Source organism: Tursiops truncatus, chromosome 5 (genome assembly GCF_011762595.2).
Source record: "Tursiops truncatus isolate mTurTru1 chromosome 5, mTurTru1.mat.Y, whole genome shotgun sequence".
NCBI lineage: Eukaryota > Metazoa > Chordata > Mammalia > Artiodactyla > Delphinidae > Tursiops > Tursiops truncatus.
This window is the reverse complement of record NC_047038.1, coordinates 64,184,305-64,210,767: the sequence shown is the minus strand read 5'-3', so window position 1 is coordinate 64,210,767 and position 26,463 is coordinate 64,184,305. Positions and strand designations below refer to the sequence as shown.

Here is a 26,463-nt window from a genome sequence, read left to right as displayed (position 1 = left end):
AACTGATGAAAGACATCAATCTCCTAATCTCAGAAATCCAACAAATCTTAAGCAAGATAACTAAGAAATCTACAACTAGAAACACAGTACTGATATTGTCATTCACCAAAGATAGAGATGATATTAAAAGCAACTAGAAATTTAAAAAAACGAATCATCTACAAAGAAACCAACTATTAGAATTACACCTGACAACAATAATAATGGACAAATGTCATCATCAATAACAGAAACTATCAATCTAGAATATATACACTCAGCAAAAGTATCTTATAAGCATGAGGACAATAAAAGGATTTTCAGATTTAAAAAAAAAAAAAAAAAGAAAGAGATTGACATGAAACTGGTCTACAATGTAAAGAAAATCCTAAAAGATGAACTGTCAGGCAGAAGGAAATTCTCAGATGAAAGACCTATAATGAAAGGAAAATTAAGCACAAAGCACTACACACAGCACAAATAACTACACGAGTGAAAACACCATCTGTACATTCCAGACAATCACAGCACGTGAGCTGGAAAGGAAGTAAGTATCAGAGTTAACATGTTTGAAAGTCCTTGCATTTGTGAAGAGGAAAGCTAGGAAAATGGTTTAATTTTAAAGTCTGCATGATAAAACTTTTAATGTAACCACTAAAAGAGTTTAAAAAGTGTATATAATCTCCAAATTAGTAGAGAAGGAAAAAACGAGTAAGAAAATTTGCATTCAATTAAAAAAATCCAAAAAAGGCAAGACAGGAGGAAAAAAAGTCAAATATATAATTTTCTGTGATAGGAGAAAAAACAATCACAGAAAAGGTGAGATTAATAAAAAGTACAGAGAGAGACAGCAAGAAACAAGACCAATTATATGAATACCCAAAATAACTGTAAAAGAACTAAGCTTATCAATTAAAAGCCAAAGATAGAGTGAATTTTTTAAAACCCAGCCACACTGGTTATAAGAGATATACCTAAACACAAAGATACTGAAAGGTTGAAAGGAAAAGTATAGAAAAAGAAGTAACACTCAAATACTAACTAAAAGAACTGGTATAGTTCTATTTATATTAGACAAATTAGATTTTATAACAAAAATTAATATTAATAAAAGAAAATTACTAGACAAGGATAAAAGGTTCAATTAGAGTGATATAAAAATCTTAAGCTTATATGTACTTCAAAAAATATCCTCAGTATATTTAAAGCAAAAATGGGCAGAATTATAAGGAAAAACTGACATAATCAACATAATAGAGGGAGATATCAACACCTCTCCCACAGTACATTTTCTCATCCCTCTCTTAAACATTAATCCATCAAGCAAAATTTTCTGGAAAGTAAAGCTACAGATGCGAGCAAAAGAATAACCATGATTTAATGATATATTAATATACTATAACTGTTATACATTATCAAGCAAATATGAACATTTATAAAAAATTGACAATGAACTAGTAAAACACATCTTTAAAAATATCAGAGAATTAGTATCATACAAACTGCACAATCTTACCTACTGCAGTAAAGTTGAAAACCAATTTTTTTGAAAAGATGAATTTTAAAACCATCTGTTCCAAAATTTAAAACATAGCTCTAAACAACCCAAGGGTTAAAGAATTAAAGTAACAGTAATGCAAAATAGAAAATAAATAATAAAAAGAAGATATTATATATTAAAATTCTAGGGGCATCTAACATGATACTTAGGGAAATTTATAGCATTAAATGCTCATATTAGAAAATGACCTAGGGCTTTGCTGGTGGCTCAGTGGTTAAGAATCTGCCTGCCAATGCAAGGGACACAGGTTCAAGCCCTGATCCAGGAAGATCCCACATGCTGTGGAGCAACTAAGACCGTGCATTACAACTACTGAGCCTGTGCTCTAGAGCCCGAGAGCCACAACTAATGAGCCCACATGCCACAACTACTGAAGCCCATGCGCCTAGAGCTCATACTCCCCAACAAAAGAAGCCACTGCAGTGAGAAGCCCGCGCACCGCAACGAAGACTCAATGCAGCCAAAAAAAAAAAAAAGAATAAACAAAGCAAAATAGATTTTTTTAAAGCCAAGAAAGTAGAATAAAAGAAGCAGAAATGAATGAAACATAAAACAAACTTATAATAGAAAGATCAACAAAGCAGAAAGATGTCTATTTGAAAAGGCTAATAAAACATCTGATCTTGGGCTTCCCTGGTGGCACAGTGGTTAAGAATCCGCCTGCCAATGCAGGGGACACAGGTTTGATCCCTGGTCCGGGAAGATCTCACATGCCGCAGAGCAGCTAAGCCCGTGCGCCACAACTACTGAGCCTGCACTCTAGAGCCCACACTCTAGAGCCCGCGAGCCACAATTACTGAGCCCGCGAGCCACAATTACTGAGCCCTCGTGCCACAACTACTGAAGCCCGCATGCCTAGAGCCCATGCTCTGCAACAAGAGAAACCACAACAATGAGAAGTCTGCACACCACAACGAAGAGTAGCCCCCACTTGCTGCAACTAGATAAAGCCCGTGCACAGCAACGAAGACCCAACACAGCCAAAAATAAAAACAAATAAATAGGGCTTCCCTGGTGGCGCAGTGGTTGAGAGTCCGCCTGCTGATGCAGGGACATGGGTTCGTGCCCCGGTCTGGGAAGATCCCACATGCCGCAGAGCGGCTAGGCCCGTGAGCCATGGCCACTGAGCCTGCACGTCCGGAGCCTGTGCTCCGCAACAGGAGAGACCACAGCAGTGAGAGGCCCGCGTACCGCAAAAAAAAAAATTTAAAAAGTAAATAAATAAATTTATAAAAACAAAAAAATCTGATCTCTGCTAAGAATAATCAAGAAAAAAAAGAAGATAAACACATTAGTATTTAAAAGTATAGATGCAGCAGAGATGTAAATGGTAAGAGAATACTATAAGAGTTTTAATAAAAAGTTTTTTGTTTTATGTATTTATTTATTTAATTTATATTTTGGCTGCGTTGGGTCTTCGTTGCTGCGCATGGGCTTTCTCTAGCTACAGGGAGTGGGGGCTACTCTTCGTTGCGGTACACAGGCTTCTCATTGCGGTGGCTTCTCTTGTTGTGGAGCATGGGCTCTAGGCACGTGAGCTTCAGTAGTTGTGGCACGAGGGCTCAGTATTTGTGGCTCGCAGGCTCTAGAGCACAGGCTCAGTTGTTGTGGCGCACGGGCTTAGTTGCTCTGTGGCATGTGGGATCTTCCCGGACCAGGGCTTGAACCCGTGTCCCCTGCATCGGCAGGCAGATTCTTAACCATTGCGCCACCAGGGAAGTCCCATAAACGGTCTTAATAAATTTGTAAACTTTGGTGTAATGGACAAATTCCAATGGAAACTTCTCACAAAGAAAACAGAGGATCCAGACAGTTTCATAAGTAAATTCTATCAAACATTCAAACTTACATAAACTCAGAAAAGAGAAGAAATACTTCCCAACTAATTTTATGAACCTAAAACCATGATGCCAAAACCAGGCAAGACAGGGCAAAGAAGAAAAAACTTAAGTCAATCTCACTCATTCATACAGATGCAAAAATCCTAAGTGAAATACTAGAAAACCAAATCTAGTAATGTATCTAGTAATGTAACAAAAGGATAATAAAAAGGAATGAAGTACTGATATATGCTCCAACATGGGTGAACCTTGAAAACATTATGCTAAGTGAAGATGTCAGACACAAAAGGTCACATATTGTATGATCCCATTTATATGAAATGTCTGGAATAGGCAAATTGATAGAGACAGAAAAGCGGATTAGTAGTTGCCAAGGGAAAGGGGAATTGGGAGTGACTAATAGCAAATACAGGGTTTCTTTGTTGAGGTAATGAAAACGTTCGTCAATTAAACAGTGGTGATGCTTGCACAACATTGTGGATATCCTAAAGTTAGGTTGTCCTTTATTTAGTACTGACATTAGTTTAAATTACCATGGAGAAAATACCCTGACCAAAATTAATTTAGGGCTATCTCTAAGGGAATACATAGCACAAAACAAAATACACTGTATGTCCATGTCCTGAGTTAACATTTTTATCCAAGTCAAACAATCAAAGAAAAAAGTATAACCTTGGGGGGAAAGCAGAGTGGGTAGTGAAAAACCTGGACAGCTGAACATTTGCTACCTTTTCCATTTATACCTCCTCACTTCTGTCCAGCATTGTGAGTCACTAGGCAGCTACAACAATTTGTTCCTGCCAGTAGCACACGGTTCAGGTTTGCCAAATCCTAGAATCTCTTCTAGTTTCAGATATTGACATTATATTATTAATAAGTAATAAAGTACTGACTATATAAGACAATTGGAATTTTTCTGACTGTTAATTAACAATTTAGGAACAGAAAGACAAATTCTTCACAAACTGAAAAAAGAAAGCCTATAGGCAATACAAAATTTGTTATCAATTTTTAAGTGGCAAAGCCGCAATCTAATACATTTTGTTTCGTTCATTATTTACAAGGGGAAAAAAATCTAGATGGACTTTCTATCACTCTCATGAAATTAAAAACATGTTAGATAAACTCCAAGTTTTACCTTGCAAGTTCCTTTGGTTTGAATTTCCACCAGGTATCCGGTTCCCGGAAAAGGACTTTATATTTATGTTTTTGAGACTACGTACAAAAAAGACAAATGCATTTTAAAATAATTACTTCCATGAAATTTAATTCATTGTTTCCAAATTCACAGCATGTTAAAACTGAAAGAACCTAAAAGATTATCTAATCTTGATGAGTGTGTTACCTGGTAAAATGCACAGTCTCTTTGATCCAGCAATGAACTTTCAGAAATTTATGCTATTGATAAAAACTTATGTCAGAGTGCAGAAATATATACACAGCAGGATATCCAGTTCGCCATTATTTGTAACAGCAAAAGAATACAAACAACTTAGTGTCTATTAACATGGAACTGGCTAAAGAAATGAAGATACAGCCATACAGTGAAAATATATACAATGGTTTTAAAAATACTATATGTGTTAATGAGAAAATGTACTTAATATAAATTGAGAAAGTAAGCCTGTGCTCCGCAACGGGAGAGGCCACAACAGTGAGAGGCCCGCGTACCGCAAAAAAAAAAAAAAAAGAAAAAGAAAAAAAAGAAGAGACACCGGAGAACTTGCTCTCTCCACCATGTGAGAACACAGCAAGAAAATGGCCACCTGCAAGGGAGGAAGAGAACTCTCACCAGAAACTGACCCTGCTGGACCTTGATCTGGGACGTCTAGCCTCCAGAACTATGAGAAAATTAATTTCCTCTTGTTGAAGCTACCCAGTCTATGGTATTTTTTTTATGGCATCCTGAGCAGACTAATGTATCTTCCACGTCACCCAAGGTAAAATCCAAAGTCCTCACAGTGATCTATGTATGAGCCCTTACATAATCTGCCCTACCATCTCCCCAACCACCATTACATCTCTGACCTCACCTCCCACTATTGATCCTCTCAGCTTTATGACAAGATGCCAAGAGTGGTCACTGCTATTTTCTGTCATTCTGACAGAAAAGTCCAAAATTCAACCCAGACACCAAGGTAGGTAGTGACATAACACCCTGTAATGAGCTTACTCACTTCCATCTCCTCACCTCAGCACCAAATTTCATACAAATGATTCAAGGCCTGGCAATAGCCCAGGTCTCTAATTACCTAAAGGGGTATCATACAGCTGTTAGGATCAAATTAATTTTAAATTCATGCATACACAAAGAGAAAAAGAGAGACTATCAATTTAAAGACTTTTTCAACTCCCATATCAATAGGCAAACCTTAAAAATATGTTACATTACTTAAGAGGATTCTGACTTAGGTCAACCTCTATGATAGCCCACAAGGGACAATATTGCTTTGCCATATATATACATACATACATACACACACACATACACACACACACACACGTTTTGCCAATTGCCACTAAGCATATTTGACTGCTCCCTATTTATCTCTTACTACTTTAGCTACTTTTGTAAATGACAGTCAAGATGGTAATAGACTGTTTACTCTATTCCACTCCCCTACAGCTTTCATTATCTTACTACCAAAAGAAGCAAAAAGTGATCCTCTTCTCTACAGTAATTCCTTCATCTACTTCTTTATGAAGACAAAAGCATTTGCCATCTATGATAAGCAGGAGTCCTTTATACTTCTAAGTAGAGTTGCAAAGAGTCAAGGAATCAATACTGGAAAAATAGCTTCATATTTTCAATCATTATATAATAAAAAAGGGGAAAGAAAACATTATAGAAGGCTGAAGCCTAAATGAAAATCAGAAACACATAATTCAAGGACTTCTTTGTTTTCTACATAGGAAAGTAAAGTGGTTTTTTTCCTATTTTCATAGGAAAATAAAGAACTTTCTAAGATGAGAGCAGGAAGCTAAGAAAAACCTACAGAGGAGTTAAGTAAGGTTAAGGGGGAAGCAGGTCCCAGTGGTGAATATATTAGTCTAGAAACTAGAAACTCCTAAGGCCAGAAAGCAAACTGTGTGTGATTTTAGTGCTCCCAATGCACTAAAATCAAGTCTTTGTTCCCTCTACTGCCCTGCACAGAAGTAAAATCTCACTTGTTCAAAGGACACAATTTTCTTCAGAAAAGTAAAGAATCATACCTTGTACTTCAAAACAGTACAAGTGCACTGGGCACAGCAATGGGGGTATAAGTTGGATGTGTTAAGAACATAAATCAGCAAGTACAATATTTACTAACTAAAGAAACAAACTGAGCTTCAATGTGCCAGATCTGCTAATCTTGGGGTAATAAAACAAACAATACCCATACTCACAAAAGCTTCACTCATCAATTTACTCAATGAATATATATTAATTATATGCCAAGCATAGTGCTATATTCTGGAGATTCAATGATGAAAAAAATGATAGGCTTACCTTCAAGAAAAATGGATAGCTTAGAGCTAAATTCAGCCCATCAGCCAGTATTTGTACAGCCTAGGAGTTAAGAATAGTTTTTTTGTGTGTGTGTGTTTGTATCTTTAAAAGGTTGTTAAAAGAGAATATGCAACAGAAACTGTGGCCTGCAAAACCTAAAATATTTACTATCTGGTGCTTTCTAGAAAAAAGTTAGTCAACCCATGGCCTACTGATAAAAACCGTGTGCTTAATACTATGACAGAAGTAAGCCAGGGTGCCAGGAAAGCAGAAAGAGTGCCCAATTCAGCTTTTTAGTAAGTGAATGAAAGCTAACTTCCTGAAAAAGCTGACATCAAAGCTGGACAAAAAAGGAATCCAGCAAATTTGGAGAACTGAAAATAGCTGAATGTACAGAATTTTGAATTTCTCAGAATAGCAAAATTTCAAAAGAAATTTGGGGACTAAGAAAGAACCAGCAAATTTTGATTCTGCCAAGTAAAAGCAATAAGAAAATGGTTGTGTGTGTGTGTAGACACACACATACATACACATAAATACACACAAACATAAAATTATAATTTAATACCACTATCTTTTCATAAAAGACATCAAAAAACAAAAACAATCTCAGAATTTAAAAACTGAATCTCAAAATTTGAAAATTGAATAAATTTAGTTTTATGGAAAAACTATTCCTATTTTTCTCATTTTGCTAAAGACCAGAGAAAGCTCAGTTACATACAGTCCAAGGACTGTTTGCTTGAGATTCACTTGTGTAATTAACATCCCCCAATAATTTCAAACCCACTATTAGACTTATGACAATTCATGGTACAAACCAAAGCAACATATGGCTTCATTTCCCATGCCTGTAGATTTGTATTATCTATTATTATAGGAGATACCTTCTTCTCAAATGCTTCTTTTGCTGAAATACAAACAGAAAATGAGAAATCACTTTTAGTAACAATATTAAGGATTATCCTGATATTTTAAAAATCTGATCTTGTTTTCATAATTTGAAAATCATAGATATGTGCTAATTTTATTCACAACTCTATTTCTAAATACTACTTTTGAATATATAAAAAATTAAAACATAGGGAAATGTTGAATAATAAATACTAAAATTATAATCAGAGAAATTAAATAAAAACTGTCTGATTTTAGTTTGACGTGCATGTTACATGTATGAATAGCATAAATGGGGAAAAAAGCTATCATTAAAAACAATATCATACCATGCTAAAAGCAACATGGTATCCTGGATAAGATTCTGGATACCATGAATCCAGAATCTGGATTTTGGAACAGAAAAGAACTTTTGTAGAAAAACTAAAATCCAAGTAAAATCTGGAGTTTAGTTAATAGTAATGTACCAATGTTAATTTTAATTTCTTAGTCTTGACAAATGTACCATAGTTATATAAAATGTTAACATTAGGGCCAAATGGGTGAGGGGTATAGAGAAACTCAATACTGCCTTTGCAAACCTTTCCATAAATCTAAAATTATTCCAAAATAAAATTTAAAAACAAAAAATATAGGCAAACACGCATACACATGACAAAAAACAAGATGTCTTGATTTGAAATAAACAATTATTATATGCCTTGTGCAAGAGATTTTCTTATAAAACTGCCTTTTTTCCCAAGGAATTAGACCATTCAGGGAACTAATGATGAGCCACAATAAATAAGCCTTACAAGGAAAATAGTTGGAAGTTTTAAAAGTTCTGTATACTCTCTTATAACTCAGTAATAAAAAGACAAATAATTCAATTTAAAAATGGCAAAAGATTTGAATAGAAAGCTCTCCAAAGGAGATAAACAAGTAGCCAACAAGCACACAAAAAGATGCTCAACATCATCAGCCATCAGGAAAATGCAAATCGAAACCACAACATGATACCACTTCACACCCACCAGGATAGCTATAATCAAAAAGATAGATAATAACGTGTGTTGGTAAAGATATAGAGAAGTTGGAACCCTCATAAACTGCTACTGGGAATGTAAAATAGTGCAGCTGCTTTGGAAAATAGCTTGGCAGTTACTAAAAAGGTTAGACATAGACAGGCATGTTCATAGCAACATTATTCATAATAGCCAAAAAGTGGAAACAACCCAAATGTCCATCAACTAATGAATGGATAAACAAAATGTGGCAGATCCATATAATGGAATATTATTCAGCCATAAAAAAGAATAAAGTACTGATACTTTCTACAACATGGATGAACCTTGAAAAACGTTATGCTAAATGAAAGAAAGCCATTCACAAAGACCACATATTATATGATTCTACTTGTATGAAATGTTCAGAAGAGACAAACCTATAGAAAGAGAAAAAGTAGTAGTTGCCTGGGGCTGGGAGAGAGTTGGGGAGAAATGAGGAGTGACTGCTAATGGGTATGAGGTCTTTCTGGAGTGATAAAAACATTCTAAAATTGATTGTGGTGATGGTTGTACAACACTGAATATGCTAAAAACGATTTGATTCTTATCTCATTCAATAAAGCTTTTTTAAAAAAGAGTTCTGCCAATTAATTTCATATCATAATTGTTGCCGTTGTTGTTATAGAAAGGGCACACTGAACTATGGCTAAGCACTTTTCATTCTCATTTAACCTTTACAAGAATCCTCGGGGTTTAGTATTATTAAGCCCTTTTACAGATGAAGACACTGGGTCCTGGAGAATATAAATAACTTGCACAAGATCACACAGCTAGTAACTGGCAAATCCAAGATTGCTCTTCATCACATCACACGGTTTATTTTTGTGTTGGTATTCCTGAGTTTTCACTTCAGTATTTAGTTCAAGAATGAATTTAGAAAAATTTAACAATGTCTAAAGATGACAAACTCAAGAATAGCCTTCACAGTGCATTTATCGTAAAAGAAACACTAAGTAAAATATTGTCTATATGTCTTAATAAGAACTTCACACATAAAACTCTATCCATAACTAAACATTTCATAATAAAACCATCTTCAGTGAATAGACAGTTGCACTAATAAAGAAATTAAGGTTTTACCTATGATCTCCCTGCAGATTCAGTTTGAGGAGAGTCATTTTTACATTCACACTATCCTCTATAAAAATTAAGCCAATCTAGGCAAGACTAGTGATTAACAATGCAAATTCTATTTTAGGAAACAGGAAACAGAGCCAGAAAACTGTAACCATCTTGAGCTATTCAGAGACCAGCACAGAAAATCTGACTTACTATACTTCTGACAAGATAACCCACTGACTAAATAAAACTTAAACATGTTATGCAATGTTCTAAGCTATTCTATAAAACTTAGCTCATTTAATTCTCATAACAACTCTATGAGACTACCTCTTTCACTTACTATGTAACATTAGAATTGTTATAATTTTACCTATATTATATATAGTTATAGTTTAGAATTAAAGATAATTATAACTTTTAAAAGTTATACGTCTCTCAAAATACAAACACTAAGTGGATTTTTTTCTTTATATTCCTCTTAATATTACACATCATCTGATGTCTATTCTTACCACGATTCTGGTTCCATTCATGTGCTTCTCCTAAGTATTTTACATCAAACTGGTATTGTCCATTTATGTAAAAATAATCATCAGTACTAAGAATGACTCCACTTGGATTATCCTCTTGCAAAGTCCTGTGAATGATAAATGTAATTATTTTCATTCATTTTTCTTCTATTTAAATTCTCTCTCCTAATTTTTGCAAGGTCATAATCCGAATTAAAAATTCAAGTATTGGACTTCCCTGGTGGCTTAGCAGTTAAGAATCCGCCTGCCAATGCAGGGCACACGGGTCTGATCCCTGGTCCAGGAATATCCCACATGCCGCAGAGCAACTAAGCCCGTGTGTTGCAACTACTGAGCCTGTGCTCTAGAGCCTGCGCACCATGACTACTGAATCCTGCGCGCCTAGAGCCCGTGCTCCGCAACAAAGAGAAGCCACCGCAATGAGAAGCCCGTGCACCGCAACAAAGAGTAGCCCTCACTCGCCGCAACCAGAGAAAGCCCGCGCAAGGTAAAGAAGACGCAACACAGCCAAAAATAAACAAATAAATTAATTTTTTAAAAAACCGACTTAAAAATTCAAATATTATTATTTAAAAGAATGAAAATATTTTATTATTCAAACAAATCACACTAGAGGGACTTCCCTGGTGGTCCAGTGATTGAGAATATGCCTTCCAGTGCAGAGGATGCAGGTTTGATCCCAGGTCAGAGAACTTAAGATCCCACATGCCGAGGGCCAACTAAGCCTGCGCGCTGCAACTACTGAGCCCGCATGCTCTGGAGCCCATGCGCCACAACTAGGGAGAAGCCCGTGCACCGCAACAAAGAGCCCGCGTGCCACAACGAAAGATCCTGTGTGCCACAACTAAGACACGACGCAGCCAAAAATTAAATAAATAAATAAATAAAATATTAAAAAAATAAAATCACACTAGAAATCCTCTAAGCAGAAGTTTGACTCCCAGGTATACTGACCTGAGGCAAGGCTACTTTGCTTTATATACTATAAAGGTTTGAAAATTAACACATTTTAATTATCAAGAAAACCAGACAACTGCAAATGCTTCAGAACTCTTATCAGTCACAGGCAATCCCCTCATCTGGTCACCTGATACACACTGATCTACCTTACCCACTCTAAGTGGAAGGTCACTTCCCATTAGGTGAGTACCTTCAAAAGTAGATGAAGCTCTTTGTATATTGCCATAAATTTAGTGAGTATGCCGAAAACATCCAAAAATATAATGTTAATAGACTATTAATTTAATCTGTTAAATTATACAAAGTTAAGATAGTTTTGCGGGGCTTTTCTGACATCTCTTTCTTTTGGCCATGCTGCGCAGGCTGCAGGGGATCTTAGTTCCCCAACCAGGGATCAAAGCTGTGTCCCCTGCAGTGGAAGCGCAAAGTCTCAACTACTGGACCACCAGGGAAGTCTCCCATCTCTCTTTCTTGACTCTGGAATTTATCTTCTATGTAATGAGATGCGTGCAAAAACTAAGCAAACAGAATCCACGGAGACATAACAATGCTACCCTCTTAACCATTTGTAAAATATCACCATTTATCCTCTCCTAAAACGTATAAATATTCCTGAAGTTAAAATATACTTTTAAATTAATTTTTATTGTAGTATAATTGATTTAAAATGTTGTGTTAGTTTCAGGTGTACAGCAAAGTGAATCAGTTATACATATATCCACTCTTTTTTAGATTCTTTTCCCATATTAAAATATACCTTTTGAATTTAATTTTTATTAGCATCTACTAAGTGCCAGGCACTGTTTTAAGCACTGAGCATACATCAGTGAATAAAAACAACAAATATTCTTGCACTCATGGAGCTCACATTCTGGTGAATGCTCACTTGATCCCACTTTTTAAGACTCCTACATTTACCCTTTTCTCCTTTATCTCTAAGTCTTCCCCTCTGACACTTTAATTCCTCTTTTCCCTTTAAATGTGTATACATCTCAGCTATCTTTTAAAATTTTAACCACACTTTAAGGACCCCTTTTTCAACTATTACCCAACTTCTCTCCTTCCCTTAACTGCTTTAGTATAAATGCTTTTTTAAGGTCTTAAGGTCTTCCACCTTCCCAGCGCAACAAAATCGTTTTTCAAGATATCCATTCATGACCTTCTTTCCAATAAATCCAAAAGCTGTTTTTCATCTTTCATTTTCCTTGGGCTTGCATGCTAGCTTAATACTGTGGACTGTTCTCTCTGAGAAAACTCAGCTTCTATGTCTCTGTACTTCCCAGTTATTTCTCTCTATTCATTCAAAAATTATTAGTAAGCTCTGACTCTGTGACACGCACTTCTTTCTCTTCCCAATTGCTAACTGTAGCTGCCTCTGGCTCTAAGGCCTCTGAAACCTAGTTCTTCAAACAAATGTCACAGCACTATTACTTTTTAAGGTACAACCTTTTGTTCCAATCTTTCACAAAATGCAATATCATAACTGACTGTAATGTCTATAATATTAAATTAAAGTGTTTTTTATTCTTGTGGTCATTAAATCAATGAGAAAGCCTATGTCAACAGAAGAATATACTTATAAGTGTATGAGTAGAATATGTGGAAATTTATTGGGAAATAAATCCACACTAAGAAAGGACATTAAAAAAAACAACTGAAGGGCTTCCCTGGTGGCGCAGTGGTTGAGAGTCCACCTGCCGATGCAGGGGACGGGGGTTCATGCCCCGGTCCGGGAGGATCCCACATGCCGCGGAGCGGCTGGGCCCGTGAGCCATGGCCACTGGGCCTGCGCGTCCGGAGCCTGTGCTCTGCAGCGGGAGAGGCCACAACAGTGAGAGGCCCGCGTACCGCAAAAAAAAAAAAAAAAAACTGAAAATGAGCTCATCAAGGTATACATGCATACTCACTAATGCTAGATACACCCAGGATCAAATAGAAAAGACCCAGCTAAGAATAGAAGAGAGCAAAGAGTTAAAATTTGGAAGGAAAAGGGAAAAACTGGCAAATAAAATATATTAGATGTAAATATTCTGGAATTTAAAGGAGGAGGGTAGGAGAAAACTTTGAAAACAACACTCTTTAACAAGTGCTACTGAAAACACAACAAAGCTGCCTCTAACCCTGACTCTAGTCTCTCACACCAAGGCATCCACAACATTCCTTGATTACAAAAGGGACATAGATGGGTATTTGAGATAAAACAACTGAGAGCACATTTTGCAAGAAATAAATCACTGAGAATTTGAAGTTCTCTATCAGTGGTTCATCCCATGTTCTTTCTTCAAACATACATTTCTAAAACCTTATTTAACAACATGCTACACTTCCAAATCTCCAACTACCAGTAGAATTCTTGTGTATAAGACTTCCTTGAATTCAAAATCAATTATGGCCCTTTATCTCTATAATCAAAGCTGAATTCATCTTTCTCCCACTCAAATTAGTTCTCTTCCACATGAACTTATTTCTGTTGATTTCACAAGTTCACAATCTTGGAATCATCTTTAATATTTTCCTCTATTCTGTCTCTCAAAATATTCTGAGATGAAAGAATTCAATAAAAACTTCTAGAGAAAACAGTGCTATTAGCTACAAAGTTTAAAAAAATTAGTAAACATCTCTATGAACTAAAAGTATTCCACATATTTACGCTGTTATAAATATTCAAGTTCATGCATTACACTCTTTCTTTAAAGTCAATTAAACCTCATACCTTGCCAAAAAAGATTTTCCTGATCCCGGAAGCCCTCTGAGAAGAACAAGAACTAGTCCAACATAAGATGATGTCTTCTTTCTTACAACCTGAGAAGCTGGAGTTTCTTGTACCTGATAAGCACTTGTTCCCTCTTTATTTCTCCATACCTTTGTTGGGGAAGTATGAGAAATAACCGGGGGTGGAAATGTATAGTTGACAGGTCTCCAGTGTGCAGCTGTGGTTACAACAGGAGCTACAAAGCCATGGTTTCCTTGAAAGAGGTCAAAAGCAGGAATCATTGGATTCCACATTGGTGGAGGGGGAGGAGGAGGCAGCAGTAGAGGGAGAGGGGTAAGTACTGGGCAGTAGTTCACATCCTTCCCCTTTGGTAGCAGTTCAGTCTGTTTGTGTGACTGGAAATTGAATTCTTCAGAAGGTACAAAAATATCAGGGACAGAAGATTTCTGATCTCCATCTGTACCTAGTAAACCAAGCCCCAGATTTTGCACAGTAAGGTTTAAAGGCGCCTGAAGTTCGTTGGCATCCAAATCTACAGGGGCTTGAGAGAACTGAGTCTCGACACACACAGATTCTAAAAGCTCTTTCTGAATTTGGTTACTACAATCCATCGTAGTGTCATTTGCTACATTTAAAGAACTACTGAGAAGAGAATCTTCCAATGCCAATGTGTTATCCTTTGTAAAACTTTTGGACTCATTTGAAAGTGAATGTGAAGTTAAGGAATTTGAACTTAATGTAGAGGTAGAACTCTCTACATTTTCACTGTTCAAATCCATATTTTGGGTAGAAAGAATGGGAGTCGTACTACTTGAATCTGAATTTATAAATGCACTCGGGTTACTAAGATTATTAACATCTTGCAAAGGCAAAAATGAGTATGCATGGTCATCAGGAGAAGAGTTCAATTTCTCAAAAGCATTCTGTATTAAGGAATCTAAGTCTTCAGTTAGCTGCATGTCCAAAAATGAATCCATTTTTGAATCTTCATTCTCTTCTTCAGGAGGACACTTTTCCATTATTTCACATCCCACTGCATCTACTTGGTTCTCAGAAGCAACGAAGCTTTTTGAAGGCGATTCTTCTATTTTAGCGTCAGTGGCTGATAATTCTAATAGACAATCCATGGCATTTTCAACTGTACAACAACAAGAACGACAACAAAATATATCCGTATGTATTGAAAACAGTAAAATATAATTTAATTAAAATCCACATAAAATTATACTAGAATTCACATTGAATGAAATACAGAGAAATTTATAAGTATTCAAGTCATTCCTTAAATTAATATTTTACTAATATATCAGTCTGTATCAGTGAAAGGTTTAAATTATGAAGACATGCAATGTTACTTTCAAACAAACAGTAGTAAACTAGGCTAATGAACTGCCATCAAGTAGATATTCTCTGATGAATTTATTGATTAAAAGTAAAAATATCTGTAATTATATACATTAGGGTTGTTTATACAGATCCTAAAATCAGTTGATTTACTCAACAAATACTAACCTACTGCATGTCCTTTTAAGTATGAAGTATTTTAAGTACTCTCCTAGTAAATGTAATTTGTATATATGGTCCATGCTATGAATTTCACTTAATACAAAAAAATATGTATAAGCATGTACTACGTATCAGACATACTTTGTACAATGATGAATAAGACGGCTTTTAACTACACTCAAAGGATTTTTGCAGTCTAATGGAGGCAATTACAGATAATTACGTTAGAAGACAATCACACTATAATATAGGTTAAATAATGCACACTTTTTATAATATACAAATGCCTTAACAGCCTTATAGGAGAGTAAGGAAAGATTTCACATAAGGTAATATGTGAACTGGGAGTCGAAGATCAAAAAGAAACTTGTCAGACACAGAAGGGAAAGGCAAAGCCAGTCTTGAAAACACAAAGCATGTTTAAGGTATTAAGAGAAGTTTGTTGGAATGCGAGTACAAGTAGTAATGGTGGGTAAGAGGAGATAAAACTGGAAACGGAAATTGGGAAGGGTCCTGTATTTCATGGTAAGAAATATCAATTTTATTTTCTAAGGGAACTTGAAGGGAAACTACCTGTCATAGCATTTGGGCTAGATGCTTTGTCATCTCACTGAATCTTCAAATTATACTATGAGTTACAGTATTCCTAGCAAATAGATGAAGGAAATGAAGTTCAGAAAGTACATTAACTTAGCCCAAGTCACACAGATAGTAAGTGACAGAGCCAGGACTGGTATGTCTGACTCCACTGCTGAGCTCTTTCCCTTATAACATAAATACAGAGCCATTAGAATTGTTAAGCATCAGAAATTTGAGGCTTTTTTATATTATTTTTGTGTTTTATCTTGTTTTGTTTTATGGAAGATAAATGTGGAAACAGCACAGCACAGTAGGTAAAAGCTCTGGTCAGGAGTCAGAACGACATTTAAATCCCTACTTGCTGGCAGTAACAGTTTGAATGAGCTACTTAACTTGCCTAAGCCTTGATTTCCTCATCTGCAATGTGTGGATAATAAAAGTACCTACCTCATAGTGTTGTTGTGAGGATTAAATGAGATAATCCATGAAAAAGGGCTGTGCACAAGGACTGGCACCTAGTAAGCACCCAAATTATGTTCCCTTAAGAAGAAAAACAAAGAGGGATTGGAGGGGGCAAGGCTGACAGAGAGACCAGTTAGAAGACTATAGCAATGCTACAAAAGCTAGAAGCCCTAAACATGGAAAAAAGAAAAAAGAAAAGGAAAAAAAAGCAAATATAAGAGGTATTTCTAAGAAAAAAAATCTATGTGATAGAAAAATCACAAAAGAAAAAAATCAACCAAAAAAATGAATGTGTATATAATGAAAAAAACAGTATTAAGTAAAAATAAGTAAAAGATCAAACTATATTTATATAACACAAAAGAAAAGTTCTTTCACAGAATGTTGAAAAAAATTAAAACAATGGTATAAAACAATGAAAAGCACATGAACAATTCACACAATACAAGAATTAATAAACAATCATACACAAATATATTCAACATTTCTCTTTATCTTAAAAAAGTAGCATTAAGAAAAGGTAAAATCTTATTCCTAAAATCTTAAAATAATACCACTCAATGCTCAAAAGGCTGTGACGAAACTCCTATACTTATACAGTGCTGGTGTCATTACAAATAGGCACACCCCCGTTTTTTTTTTAATAAATTTATTTTTTAAGTTTTTATTGCAGTGTAGTTAATTTACAATGTTGTGTTAGTTCCCGCTGTACAGCAAAGTGAATCAGTTATACATACACATATGTCTACTCTTTTTTAGATTCTTTTCCTATGTAGGTCATTACAGAGTACTGAGAAGAGTTCCCTGTACTATACAGTAGATCCTTATTAGTTATCTATTTTATATGTAGTAGTGTGAATATGTCGATCCCAATCTCCCAATTTATCCCACCCCACCCTTTCCCATGCTGATACCATATGGCACACCTCTTTAGTAGGCAATTTAGCAGTATGTTTCCAAGAGCCAAAAACTGTCCTAACCCTGTGATAGAAGAAAATAAAACTTTGGGACTGAGAAAAAAGCCAAAAGACAGAAAAGTTTATTTGTACCAAGATGTTCTTTGCAATAGTAATTATCCATGTAAAACTTAGTTATAATTAAATAAATTAGAGCACAACAACCCAATGGAATATTAGAAAGCTATTAAAAATAAATATAAAGACTGCAGCCAACACTGAAAAAAATGCTTATGTTAAGTTTAAAAAGTAGAATATACAATTTCATCAATGTTATTATTCAAACTACTCAAAACATCACTATTTATGAACAAGGTGTAGAGAAGATCCTGGAAAAGAGAAATGTTTTTTGTTAGGATGTAAGGGTAATATATTTTCCTTGTAATTCTTCATTGCTATGTCAGTGTATGTGCAACAAATAAAGTTTAAACACATCAAAATTAGGAAATAAATGTTGAAGCCACAAGTAAAATTGTAAACACTATCATTTCTGAGCATCACGTGAACTGCTGAAAACTGGTTTTCTGTATACATATCATAACAGGATAGATAAGATATGCTCACATCACAGACCACGGAATGTAAAAAAAAAATGGAAGTTTATCACATTACCAAAACTCCCTAAACCCGGAATAATTTTTCTTATACTAATCATGGCCAATAGCAATGCTAAACATCAATATTTAATTTACTCATCAGTCAAATTTGATATGTATGGCTGCAAACATACATCTAAACAATTTATTACAAGTCATTAATAACTTACTATACTGAAGACTTTATCAAAACAAACCAAAAAAACGAAAACTCAACCTTCACTGAAAAAGTCCTATGAGGTACATACTATTATTATTCTCCTTAGCAGATAAGAAAACTGAAACCAGAGAGGTTAAGTGACAGAGCTGGAAATCCAACCTAATTTTCTTGACTCCAAAGCCAAATTTTTGAAACCACACTACTCTATTAGCCTCAATTCTTAATCAGCTCTCATTTCCACAATTATAATTACCTTTTCACTCAAAAAATATTTACTGAGATCCTACTGAGTCATTTGGTATTTGGGGGCTTGAAGACACAACAGTAAAACGAAAGATTTTTAAATCCCTGTCTTTAAGGAGCTTACATTCTAGGTCAATGATTCTCAACTGGGGGATGATACTGCCCCCAGGGGACATAAGATGATATATAGAGGCATTTTTAGTCGTCACAACTGGGGTAGCAGGGAGGAATGTGCTACTGGCAGATAGTGGGTACAGGCCAGAGATGCTGCTGAACATCCTACGATGCACAGGAAAGCCACGCACAACAAAGGATTATCCGGTCCAAAACGTCAAATAGTGCCAACCTATTCTAGAGGGAAGATAAAAAGAAATAAAACATAGAATATGATATCTACACATACATCTTACACTTACAACTGTACATTTCTTGAAAGAAGAAGCTAAGCTTTATTCTTCTTCATATCCCTTGTAATACCCAACTTATACCTTGTCCGCAGCAGATATTCAAAAAATGATGAACAAAATAGAAATAAGGTAGTCATTTTCTATATTACTACTGGTCATAGCATAGTACATGAAATCTTCTTATAAGATGCAAAGGGTTCAAACTAAACTTTTTCTCACCTTTGAAATCACATTCAGAAAGCATCAAATACACTACATCAGGATCCAGATCAGAAAACATCTCTGAGATACTGGTGAAGAGTTCTTCCTGATCAACTTTTGTCTCACACATGGAAGGAAGAGTAGTGGTTGGCTCCTCATGACTAGCAACACTGGATACAACTTCCTTAGAGTTTGTAGTCTTCCGAAAAGGATTTCCCCCAAGATTTTTCCTTCTCCTTGGCATTCTGACTTCCAAAACTAAAATGTTTCCCTTCTCTTATTTAAGACTTTTGATATTTAAGTCATACCTCAAAGAAAATAGGGTTAAATATCTTGCACAATCCAGCAGTAATAGGACCTAAAATAGAAAGCAAGTTGAAACACTCAGACTATAGTTATATTTCCATGTCTAAAATCGGAATGACATCTTTATTTAAGAAAGTACCATCAACTCTGGTGGCAGCAAAGCCAAAAAGCAGTCAAACAATTTCTCTCTCAAAAATATTCAAGTTTTTCAGGATTGAACATGTTAAAAATTAAGATATTAACAAATGCAATATATTTTCAGAACAATGAGTACACTGTTTTAGTACAATTATTTCATTTTTAAAACAAAAACAGTATTCATACTGAGAATGCCTACTGAACACCTATTTGGATGTCCAATAGGCATCATAAGCTTAACATGTCCAAAACTGAGCTCCTGATCACCTACTTCACACCTGTTCTTCCTAGTCTTTCCTATCTCAATTAATGCAACTCTATCCTTCCAACGGCTCAGGTCAAAAACCTTGGAATAATCCTTGACTCCTGTCCAGCCCACATCCAATCAGTAAGCCAATTTTGTCAATGCAACCCTCAAAATGTATCCAGAATATGATCATTCCTCACCATTTCCACTGCTACCACAGCCGATTAGTATAAAAGTCTCCTAGCTAATCTCCTTGCTTCCACCCTTGCCCCTTCAGTCATAACAACTAGAGTGACTCAGTTAAACCACAGGGTCAGATCATGCCTCTCTTCTGCTAAACTATCCACTAGCTTCCCATCTCATTCAGGATAAAAGCCAGAGCCCTTAAAAGGGCCTATAACACAGACACTTTTTACTTCTGTGCTGTCATCCCTAATCCTCTTTCCCTTGCTCATGTCACTCCAGCCATACTTCGCCTCCTTCTTCTTCAAACATCAGCCATGCTCCCATCTCAGAACCTTTACATTTGGTCCCTTCTACCTAAACTAATATTATCCCAGGTATCTAAAAGATGTATTTCCTCCTATCATTAGTCCTATCATTAGGACTCAGTTGTTACCTTCTCAGCAAGTCAGTCGCCCAACACCACTTATCCCTTTTTCCTTACTTGAATTTTCTCCCTAAGATTTACCTTCTAACATAGTGTATGTTTTATCCATTTGTTTTATTTATGTATAGTATTTACTACCCATATTCTAGTAAAATGTAAGCTCCACAAGGGCAGGGACTCATAGGTCTGGAGAACTTTGACAATCTACTTGCTTTCTCCACTTGGATCTATTTAATAAACAATTCAAATGTAACACACCTAAAACCAAATGTCTGATATTTTCTCAAAAACCTGCTCTAACCATTTGGTCTGGCTACTGTCATCTTTCACCTGTATTCCTGTCTCTTAAATGGCCTCCCTGTTTCCACCCTTTGTCCCCTACAGTCTACTTTCAACACACCAGCCAGAATGATCTTCATACAACATATAAGTCAGAATGAATCAGGCTCTGCTTTAAATTCTCAAGTGGCTCTCCATGTCACTCAGAGTAAAAGCTAAAGTTCTTACTATGGCCCGCCTCCCTCTTGGCCTTTAATATACTTTTCCCCAAGATATTTGTATTGCTAACTCTCTCACTCCTTCAAATCTTTGCCCAAGTGTCACATTCAATGATTTCTTCCTTGATTACCCAATTTAAAGTCATATCACCCACTTTCTCTGCCCCAATTTCCCTTTCCTGCTAACCACCCATTGCCCTTAACACCTTCTAACATACTATAAAATTTACCTTTTAATCAAATTTATTGTGTCATAGCTCTCTCCATCTTCCAGGACTGCAATGTCAATATGGCAGCCACCAGCCACATGAGCCTATTTAAATTTAAATTAATTAAAATTAAATAAAATTACATTTTTACATATTAATATCAGATAAAGTAGAACTCAGAGCAAAAAAAAAATCAGCAGAGATAGAGGACATTATATAATCATAAAGGATCAGTCTACCAAGAACACGTAGCAACTCTAAATGTGTATGCACCAAACAACAGAGCCACTAAGTAAGTGAAGCAAAAACTGACAAAATTGAAAGGAGAAAGAGACAAGCTCACAATTATAGTTAGAGACTACAATACCCCTCTCTCAATAAGAGTAAATAGACAGACGATCAGCAAGGATACCGAAGCACTCAATAACACCATCCTTTAAGGATCTAATCAACATTTATAGAACACTACATTCAACAACAGCAGAATACATATCCTTTTCAAGTGCCCAAAGAACATATACCAAAATAGACCATACCCTAGGCTATAAAACAAACCTCAACAAACTTAAAAGAACTGAAATCATATAAAGTATGTTCTCTGACCACAATGTAATCAAACTAGAAATCAATAACAAAAAGATAACAGGAAAATCTCCAAACACTTGGAACATGAACAATATACTAAATAATTCATGGGTCAAAGAGGAAGTCTCAAGGAAAATTTCAAAATACACGGAAATGAATAAAAATGAAAATATACAATATCAAAATTTGTAGGACACAGCTAAAGCAGCAATGGCAGAAATTTATAGCAAATTTATAACTAAATGCATACATTAGAAAAGAGGAAAAGTCTCAAATCAATAATCTAAGCCCCCATCACAAGAACGTAGAAAAAGAAGAGAAAAATAAACCCAAAGCCAGTAGGAAAAACGGAATAATAAAGATCAGAGAAGAAATGAATAAAACTAAAAACAGAAAAACAATCACTACAGACCCTGCAGACATCAAAAGACTAATAAGGGGGCTTCCCTGGTGGCGCAGTGAGTCCACCTGCCAATGCAGGGGACACGGGTTCGTGCCCGGGTCAGGGAAGATCCCACATGCCGCGGAGCAGCTAGGCCCGTGAGCCATGGCCGCTGAGCCTGCACGTCCGGAGCCTGTGCTCCGCAACAGGAGAGGCCACAACAGTGAGAGGCCCGCGTACCGCCAAAAAAAAAAAAAAAAAAAAAAAAAAAAAGACTAATAAGGGAATATTATAAACAAATGTACATGTGAAAGTTTGACATCTTCTATGAAATAAGACTTATTTCTCAAAAACCACAAATTATCAAACTCACCCAACAGGAAACAGATAAAAGCTCTATGATTTTTAATGAAATTTAATTCACCATTTACAAATTCCCAAAAAAGAAACTCCAGGCCCAAATACCTTCAATGGAGAAGTTTACCAAACATTTTTAAGAAGAATTAACTAACCCTATATAATCTCTTCCAAAAATGGAAGAGGGAACCTTCTTAATTCACTTCATGAAGCCAGTATTGTTATCCTGACACCAAAATCAGACAAAGCCAGTTAAAAAAAAAAGAAAAACCTGCAAACCCATATACTTCCCGAATGCAGACATAAAAATCCTTAACAAAATATTACAAATAGAATTCAGCAATTTATTTTAAAAGAATTATACACCATGATTAAGCGAGGTTTATTCCAGGGATACAAGGCTGGCTCAATGTTTAAAAATCAGTATCCCACCCATATTAACAGGCTAATGAAGAAAAACCACAATTGTATCAATGAACGAAGAAAAAAAGTGACAAAATTCAACACCCATTCATGACAAAAGGTACCCAAAAAATAGGAATATAAGAGAACTTCCTCAACTTGATTAAGAGCATCTACAAAAACTCTACAGGTAACATTTTATTTAATAGTAAAATACTATATGCTTTCCTCCTAAGACTGAGAACAAAGCAAGGATGTCTACCTTCACCACTCTTATTAAAGACAATGCTGGAAGCTCTAGCCTGTGAAGTAAGAGAAGGTAAGGAAATAAAAGACATACCGATTCAAAAGGAAAAAATAAAACTGTCCCTACTTGTAGATGACATAGCTATCTATGTGGAAAATCCCAAAAAACTGACAAAATCTCCAACATATAAGTGAATTCAGCAAAGTGCAGGATACAAGATAAACACACAAAAGCAACTGTATTTATATATTCTACCAATGAATACATGGGCACTGTAATTTAAAATACAATATGACTCACAAATGCTCCAAAAAATGAAATATTCTGATATAAATCTAACAAAACATATACAAGGCTTGTATGCTAAAAATACAAAATCATGATGAAAAATATCAAAAATGTAAATGAATGGATTCATGGGCTGTTAGACTCAATATAGTAAAGATGTCAATTCTCCCCAAATTGATATACAGTTTAACTCAATTCCTATCAAAACCCCAGCAAAGATTTTTTGTGGATATGGACAAGATTATTAATAAATTTAAATGGAAAGACAAAGGAACTAGAATAGTTAAAACAATTTTGAAAGAGAATAGAGCAAGAGGAATCAGTCAACTCAATTATTAAGACGTGTTATAAAGCTAAACTTATCAAGACTATATGGTATCAGGGGAGGGACAGACATATAGATCTGAGAACAAATTATAGATTTGGAAACAGACAAGAGAACCCAGAAATAGACCAGCATGAATATGCCCAACTGACTTCTGACAAAAGTGCAAAAGCAATTCAATAGAGAAAATATAGCCTTTTCAATAAATGGAACTGAAGCAAGCAGACATCCACAGATAAAAAAAAATAAACCTTGACCTAAGTCTCACACTTTATTAAAAAAAAAAAAAAACTCAAAATGGATCAAGGAGGGAACTCTGCTCAACGTTATGTGGCAGCCTGGATGGGAGGGGAGTTGGGGGGAGAATGGATACATGTATATGTATGGCTGAGTCCCTTTGCTGTGCACCTGAAACTATCACAACACTGTTAATCAGCTATACTCCAATATAAAATAAAAAGTTAAAAAAAATGGATCAAGGACTTAAATCCATAAAACTATAAAACTTTTAGAGAAAAAAAAAAAAGAAGAAAATCTTCAGGATCTAGGGCTAGGCAAAAACACCAAAAGTATGATCCATAAAAGGAAAAATTGATAAACTGTACTTCATCAAAATTTAAAACTTTTGTTCTGTGAAGAACCTTGTTAAGAGGATGAAAAGAAAAGTGACAGACTGAGAGAAAATGCTTGCATACCATGTATCTAACATAGGACTAGTATCTAAAATATACAAAAGAACTTTATCAAAACTCAAAAGTAAAAACAGGGACTTCACTGGTGGCACAGTGGTTAAGAATCCACCTGCCAATGCAGGGGACACGGGTTTGAGCCCTGGTCCAGGAAGATCCCACATGCCGCACAGCAACTAAGCCCATGTGCCACAACTACTGAGCCTGTGCTCTAGAGCCCGCAAGCCACAATTACTGAGCCCACACACCACAACTACTGAAGCCCGCGTGCCTAAAGCCCATGCTCTGCAACAAGAGAAGCCACTAAAATGTGATGCACGTGCACCACAACGAAGAGTAGCCCCCGCTCGCCGCAACTAGAGAAAGTCCACACGCAGCAATGAAGACCCCACGCAGCCAAAAATAAATACATTTTTTAAATAAATAAATAAATTGATTAATTAAATCAGAGGGGGAAAAAATAACAAATAATTCAGTTAGAAAATGGGGGGAAAAAAACAGAAAAAAAATTACACCGAAAGGATATCCAGATGACAAATAGGCACATAAAAGATTTCAACATCATTAGCCATTAAGTAAATGCAATTTAAAACTACAATGAAATATTACTTACACATCTATTAAGTTGGCTAACATAAAGAATAATGACAACACCAAATCCTGGCAAGGATGCAGAGAAACTGGATGGCTCATATGCTGCTGATGGGAATGTAAAATGGTAAAGCCACTCTGGACAAGAGTTTGGCAGTTTCTTAAACTAAACCTGCAACTACCATACAATTAAGCAATTGCACTTCTGGGTGCTTATCTCTAAGAAATGAAACATTACGTTCACCCAAAAACTTGCACACAAATGTCTGTAGCAGCTTTTATTCATTATAACCAAAAACTAGTAAACAGTTCAGATGCCCTTCAATGGGTAACATGGTTAAACAAACTATGTTACTTCCATTCATGAAGTACTAGTCACCAATAAAAAGAAAATATACTATTGATACACAAGACCTGGATGAAATTCCAAAGAATTATGCTGAGTACAAAAAGTCAATCCCAAAAGGCTATATACTGAATGGTCCCCATTTATTTAACATTCTTGAAATGACAAAATTATAGAAATAGATAACAGGTTAGCGGTTGTCAAAGGTTAAGGAGGAGGAAGGAGAGGGTAGTAGTAGGTGTGGCTATAAAAGGGTAATTTGAGGGACTCTTGTGGTGATGGAAATGTTCTATATCTTGACTGTATTAATGTCAATATCCTGGTTGTGATGCCATACTAAGTTTTGCAAACATGCTTCTTTCATTGAGGGAACTGGGTGAAGAGCACAGGAGATTTCTCTGTATTATTTATGACAGCTGCATGTGAATCTACAATCTCAAAAAGTCTAATTTTGAAAAAGAGGATGTAAAATTAAAAATTCAGTCACACTAGGCACATTTCAAGTGCTCAATAGCTACATGTAGTTAATGACTATCATACTGCACAGTGAACTTTGCCATAATTCTACTGGACAGCACTGTTCTAGAATATAAGTTCCATTGGGCAAGTGAATATCCCATTTTAGGAAGTTAAGAAGCTTTATATACAGAAAAGTACAAATTGAAGGTCATAAAGAAAAAGAAGTACTAACACATCTAGCCACATTTAAATGTAAAATACCTGTATATCAAAAAAAAAAGTGGGGGGCTTCCCTGGTGGCGCAGTGGTTGAGAGTCCACCTGCCGATGCAGGGGACACAGGTTCATGCCCCGGTCTGGGAAAACCCCACATGCCGCAGAGCGGCTGGGCCCGTGAGCCATGGCCCCTGAGCCTGTGCGTCCAGAACCTGTGCTCCGCCATGGGAGAGGCCACAGCAGTGAGAGGCCCGCGTACCACCAAAAAAAAAAAAAAAAAAAAAAAAAAAAAAAAAAAAACAGGAAAATGGCAACTCTTTCCAATTTCTCTCCTTCCATTCTTTCTTAGACAGGATTTTGCCCCCACCATTTCTACCACTACAC

The 26,463-nt window shown here is 35.7% G+C and overlaps 1 protein-coding gene across 15 annotated transcripts in view; it reads right to left on the bottom strand.

Annotated features, from left to right (window-relative positions):
• The window catches only part of N4BP2 (NEDD4 binding protein 2), an 83,279-nt gene that overhangs the window by 33,629 nt on the left and 23,187 nt on the right, over positions 1-26,463 (bottom strand). For 9 of the 15 annotated variants that reach the window (XM_019928299.3, XM_019928297.3, XM_019928303.3 and 6 more), the window contains 6 exons: positions 21,215-21,297; positions 19,205-19,544; positions 14,077-15,214; positions 10,386-10,510; positions 7,693-7,781; positions 4,520-4,596 (listed from right to left, as the gene is read on the bottom strand). In XM_019928299.3, coding sequence (XP_019783858.2) covers positions 4,520-4,596; positions 7,693-7,781; positions 10,386-10,510; positions 14,077-15,214; positions 19,205-19,430 — 1,655 coding nt within the window. In that variant the 5' untranslated portion in view covers positions 19,431-19,544; positions 21,215-21,297. Of the gene's footprint in view, positions 1-4,519; positions 4,597-7,692; positions 7,782-10,385; positions 10,511-14,076; positions 15,215-16,608; positions 17,454-18,702; positions 18,930-19,204; positions 19,545-21,214; positions 21,298-26,463 lie in introns of those variants that run through there. The other 6 variants (XM_073805171.1, XM_019928304.3, XM_019928300.3 and 3 more) reach the window with 5 other exon arrangements.